Below are 5393 nucleotides of genomic sequence, written 5' to 3'. Positions count from 1 at the left end.
CGGGGGCGGGAAGCGTGGGGGTTTTGTTGGGTTTTGTTCTGTTTGTTTGTTTTTGCCGGGTTGTTGGGACGCGGCGGCGGGAGCCGCGGCAGCAGCGAACCCCGCGCGGGGCGGCTTCGCCTCGCTCCGTGGACTTTGCTCCGCGCCGGCTCTGGGAGGAGCGCGGGTTTCGCTGGGTGTTGTCAGCCGGCGCGCGGGGCGCCTCCGACACCTGGCAAACCCCCGTGCCTTTTCTTTTTTCCCCCCCTTTCTTTTTTTTCCTTTCCTTTCTGCAGTCTGCCAAAACAGCTCCTGTTTTGCAGGGAGCCGAGTTTCCCCAGCCGGGGCGCAAGCGGCGCGGCCGGTTTTCCCGCGCGCGCGTCCCTCCGCGGGAGCCGCCGGCGAGGGGTGCGGGTGAGCCGTCCTCTGATAAACGCGGAAAGCAGAGTTCGGTAAACCCCGTTGCGGTGTTTCCTCCGGCTAGCGGGAATGTTTTGCCTCGGTTTGGCTGCTCTGAGCGGTCCCTGGGGCGGGGGGTTGCCTTTGGGGCTCCTGCTTTTATAACTTGTTTCACTGCGGCCCCGCCGGATCCACCTGGGAGAGCAGCATCGCGGAGCCGCTTCTTTTCCCTCGTTTCTCTTCCTTTCTGGTGTCTCGGTTAAAAACCCGTCGCTGCCGGGGGTGGGAGCCGTCGAAACGCGCTGCGCGCCGTCCTCTCCCCTGGCCTCCCCAGTCCCGCAGAGACCCCTGGGCTCGGCGCTTCGAGGGCTTAAAAAAAACGGACGCTATGGGGGAGGGATGGAAATCTGTGCTTGCTTTTATTTGTTTGGGTTTTTTTATTTATTAAAAAAAACAAAACAATCTTATCGCATGCTTCCTCCGCGTGCCGGTTGTGCTGAAACTCTGGGCGGTTCGTGGCCAGCTCTGCCTCGCGGGCTGGTCGGCGAGGGCGGGCGYGTGGCCGGGAGGAGGCCGGTGTCGGGGAGCTCGAACAACTCCGCTCTTAAAAGCGTGGCGTCTCTTCCAGGGGAGCCTGGGCCTGAGGCGGCGCTGCCCCGTCCCCGCCGGGACTCGCCCGCGCGATGCCGTCCCGGAGAGCCTGACCCCTCGGCGGCCGCGGCATGGAGCTGAAGGTCTGGGTGGACGGCATCCAGCGGGTCGTCTGCGGCGTCTCCCAGCAAACCACCTGCCAAGAAGTGGTCATCGCCTTGGCACGGGCCATAGGTGAGCGGGTTCGCCGGCTGCCCCAGGAGCCTCGTCCCTGCCGGCAGCCAATCCTGCCGTCTAGTGGCTTAAATTTAAAACGCTGTTTTGCTATTGGCGCGCGTGCTTGGAGCTGGGAAGTTCCTCCTCGGCTTTAAGGCTCAGCCGTGAAAATCAAAGCCCTCTGATCCCCCTCTTCCTCTTGCACCCCTTCCAAAAACAGTAGGGAAGTAGTCCCTTCTTTGCCTCTGAGTCTCTCTGGAGTGTGTTTTCTTCCAGCCTGGGGTGGTGGACACGAGCAGGTCTCCGTGGGGTCGCCAGGGGGTTTAATTGCACCGGTGCCACTGCGGTCTGGGGCTTGGGGCCCGTGTTTCTGCCCTTCCTCTTGGCGAGCTCCACCTCGGCCCATGGTGAAAGCGCTGCGGTCGTCAGAGCTGGGTCACCGGTCCTGGTGGCCCTGCTCCCCGGGTGACGTGCTTGTGTCTTCTCCCCAGGTCAGACGGGACGCTACGTCCTGGTCCAGAAGCTGCGGGAGAAGGAGAGGCAGCTCCTCCCACTCGAGTGTCCCCTGGAGTCGCTGGCCAAGTGCGGGCAGTATGCCAACGACGTGCAGTTCGTCCTGCGGCGGACGGGACCCAGCGTGGCCGAGCGGCCCTCCTCGGACGGTGCTCCCCAGGCTCCCGAGAGGACGTTCATCCGGGCCAGCCTGCCCATCAAAGCCAGGCCCACGAGCACCGAAGTGCCCCGCTCCCGGGAGCCGAAAAAGGCCATGACCTTCAACTTGGGCCCTATGGGCTCCGGCGAGCTGTTCGTCAAGAGCCGATGGAGGCAACACATGTGGGAGGGGATGGACTTGGAGAGCGCCGGGGCCGGCCAGCCCTCCAAGGAGGAGCTGTTTAAGACTGTGCTGCGCCAGCAGGAGCAGCTGCACTCCTTGGAGGTCCACGGGGACTCCTTGGAGATGGACCTGCGGCACTGGGAGCACGGCAGGGTCCCCAGCCAGGAGGACGAGATCTTCTTCTTGGAGCAGCTGGTGCGGCGCAACGAGACGGAGCTGGGCGAGGAGGAGTTTTGGCAGAGCGAGCTCCGGCTGGAGAAGGAGTGCGAGCGCGAGAGGCAGGAGCGGGTGAGGAGCCTGCGGGCCAGCCTGGAGGACTACACGCAGAGGATCTACGAGCTGACCGCCCGCACGGAGGCTCTGCAGAAGGAGATCCAGTGGGAGATGGCTGAGAGGGCCAAGAGGGGCAAGGAGGCCCCTGGGCCCAGCCCCGCGGATCTGGAGGACATGGCTGCCAAAATGAAGAGGGATCTGGAGGCCAAGGTCAAGCAGGGCACCCAGCTGGAGAGCAACCTGGCCAGCGTGGAGAAGGCCTTGGAGGAAGCGGAGAGGAACCTGCAGGTACGGCCGTTTCACCAGCTCCCAGTGGGGAGAACGGGACTTTTAGGGGGAGTTGGCTGGGGTCGGTCAGGAGAAAGCTGGCCCTGCTTGCACAGCATTTTGGTACCTCCTTAGCAGCACCAAGACCCCAATCCCAGGGGGTCAAGAAGAGGTCTCCTTCCACCTTGGAGGGCCTCTTAGTGGTGTTTCGGGGCCCACAGGTGATCCAGGGCCAACAGCAACATCTGCGCAGGTCCCAGGCTCTCCCGGAGGGTACGTCCAGGAGGCATTGGCTGGCTTTTGAGGTTTTCTGGTGCCCTGGGGTCCGGAGGAGGACAAAGAGCACCTCTCCCCGTGCCGGGCCGCACCACTGACCCGCTTCCCCGCTCCGTCTTTTGCAGGCCCAGAACCTGGAGCTGGAGGAGCTGAACAAGGAGCTGCGGCAGTGTAACCTGCAGCAGTTCATTCAGCAGACGGGAGCCACGGTGACGGTGCCGCTGGCCCGGCCAGAGGAGGACGCTCCGCTGGAGCGCGGCGACCGCGAGCTGCTGGCCCACCAGCGACACGGAGGTCAGCGCCCGGGGGGGACCCCGGGCAGCCGAGGAGCTGCGGGAGCACCCTGGCAGCCCCGACTTCCCTACGCTTAAACCTGCCTCCAGATTGTGATTTTTTGGGTTTTTTTTTCCCATGTGTTTAACCTGCTGTGGCCCTAGGGGTGGGGTTGTTGCACCCCCAAGCGCAGGTCCGTCTTGGGGACAGCGTGTCTTCGCCCTCTGCCGGCGTGCCAAGACAGGCCTTTTCCAGTCCAGGGCGAGCTTGGATGCAGGGAAGGGAAAACGTGGTGCTGGCGGCTCTTTCGCGGCCGGACCCGCGGTCCCTGAGCTGGGAAATGTTTCCTTGTCCTCCAGGCTTTCCGCCCATCGGCGCCGACTCGCCTCCCCGAGCCGGCACCCAGCAGCTCCTCGGCAATCCCAGGCACCTGCAGGAGCCCCTGGTGCCCAGCCTGAGCCCCGAGGGTGCGTACCTCCGCGTGGGCCCCCCATCCATCCATCCGGCCGGCCAGCAGGGGACGGATGGCTGCGCCAGGGCGGGCTGCGGGAAGCGGGGAGGTTCAGCTCCGCAAAGCAGGCGATGGCRCGGGAAAGCGGGAGGTCGGAGCTGTGCCTAGATGCCGTTAGGGAAGCAGCGCTCGTGCCTAGAGATCCCGCTCGGCCGCCGCCGCGGTCTCTGGCTTTCGGGGCCGCGGGGAATGGCCGGTCTGTTTTTCTGCCGTTGTTCCACGGTGCCGGGGTCACTTGGGTTTGTTTTTGTGTCTTGCAGTCGTGTCGCCCAGGCAGAGCATCTGGAGGTAGAAGAGCCCGGCCGGCAGAGGACTATTTGCCCTGCAAGTGTAACTGTACAGATAAAACCATATCCCATATATAGATATATATATTTTTTACTGCTTTGTATCACAAATGGATGCGGATGGCCGGACAACGTATTTTTACAGACTGCAAAAGAAAACGAAAGCCAACCAACCAGAGCAACCCTCCGCCCCCGTGGATGAAAACTGACCCGTTCTATTTTTTTAAAGCGCTTTCTACACTGGACAGAGAAACGGCGGTGCTCGCCTTCCACCTCGCCTTCTCCAAAGGCCCGTCAGGTTCCTGCCGGGGCGGGAGAGCCGGAGCCACCTCTCTGCCGCCCGCGCGGGGCCGCGGGAAAGGCCTGGCCGTTCCCCTCGGCGGACGGAGGGGCCGCTTTCGGTGCGCCCGGGACGTGCCAGTGCGTGGCCGCCRGCGGGCCACGCCGCTCGCGAGGGTTTCCGCTCCGGCTTCCCGAAGGGGAGCTTGGGAAAGGGCCGTTTTCCGCAGCTCGGCCCCGCCGGCTTCCTCCGGCCGGTGCCGCGACGCTCCCGCCTGGCGGATACTGCAGAGCGACTCCCAGCGAGCGTCGGGTTGGGTTGTTTTAAAAACAGCCTCTTTTGCTGGCCCCGGGGGGCCCAAGAGCAGCTTTTCAGACAGTTTTCTGGCCCCTTTTTTCTGCGAGACCTGTAGCAGAAAGCCCCTGGCCGGGCGCCCGGAGGCTGTTTCCTCGCGGGAAAGGGCCGGAGATGGACTCGGCGAGGGGCAGCCGGGCGCGTTTTCCCTGGCCTCACCAGCCCAGGGAAGGGGCAGCGCCTCTGGAGAGGTGTTTTTCTTAACTCTACTTAGTTTTTAAGGGTTTTTTTTTTTTTTTTTCCACCAAAACTGCAGCACAAACTCTCTTTCCGGCTGCCCATTGCTGCAGGGAGAGCAGGGCCGGAAACACTCTGGGGAACGCTTCACTCTGGACTTTTTTTCCTTTATGGCCAGTACGGTTACGCTTGTTTTCATTCATCTCTCCCAACAGGCCGTACCGTATTTTAACGGCGAAGCCAAAGGGGCTGGGAGGGGGCCCGGGAAGGGGACAGGCTTCTCCAGGCGCTCCCAGAGTCCTGCTGTCTTCGTTTCCCAAGTGTCCTGTACGTCGTCGTATGCAAAAAAAAAACGTGGCTAGGGTGCTGCTGTAAGACACTTTCCATGTATGAATGTATCCTGCGTGCTGCGGCGTGGTCAGGTTTTGGTTTTGAATAAATCTTTGGAAAGGATTTGTGCAAGGTGTGTGCGCATCGGAGGGCTGGGCGCGATCCGAAGGCTGCTTGCCTCGTTTCCCCCACGCACACTTCTATAAAGAGGAGCCAGGTGTCTCTTAGAAACAGCTTAAAAAACAAAAAAAAAAACAAATTGAGCACAACCTTGACTTGCAGACGGGGCGGCAGTGTTTTCTGCCTGCTGCGTGCGGTGACGCTGCCAGCTGCCCCAACACCAGG

General features: G+C 62.5%; 1 protein-coding gene across 1 annotated transcript; it reads left to right on the top strand.

The window, feature by feature from the left end:
• Window positions 1-1100: 1100 nt before the first annotated feature.
• Window positions 1101-4128, top strand: RASSF7 (Ras association domain family member 7). The gene is made up of 5 exons (XM_026059127.1): window positions 1101-1203; window positions 1677-2581; window positions 2962-3130; window positions 3469-3576; window positions 3881-4128. The coding sequence occupies exons 1-5, from the start codon at window positions 1101-1103 to the stop codon at window positions 3910-3912; spliced, it is 1317 nt and encodes a 438-aa protein (XP_025914912.1). The 3' UTR covers window positions 3913-4128.
• The last annotated feature ends 1265 nt before the right edge of the window (window positions 4129-5393 follow it).

The sequence above is a fragment of the Apteryx rowi genome, unplaced genomic scaffold (assembly GCF_003343035.1).
Source record: "Apteryx rowi isolate R43461 unplaced genomic scaffold, aptRow1 scaffold_152, whole genome shotgun sequence".
NCBI classification, from domain to species: Eukaryota; Metazoa; Chordata; class Aves; order Apterygiformes; family Apterygidae; genus Apteryx; species Apteryx rowi.
This window is presented reverse-complemented; position numbering and strand designations above follow the sequence as displayed.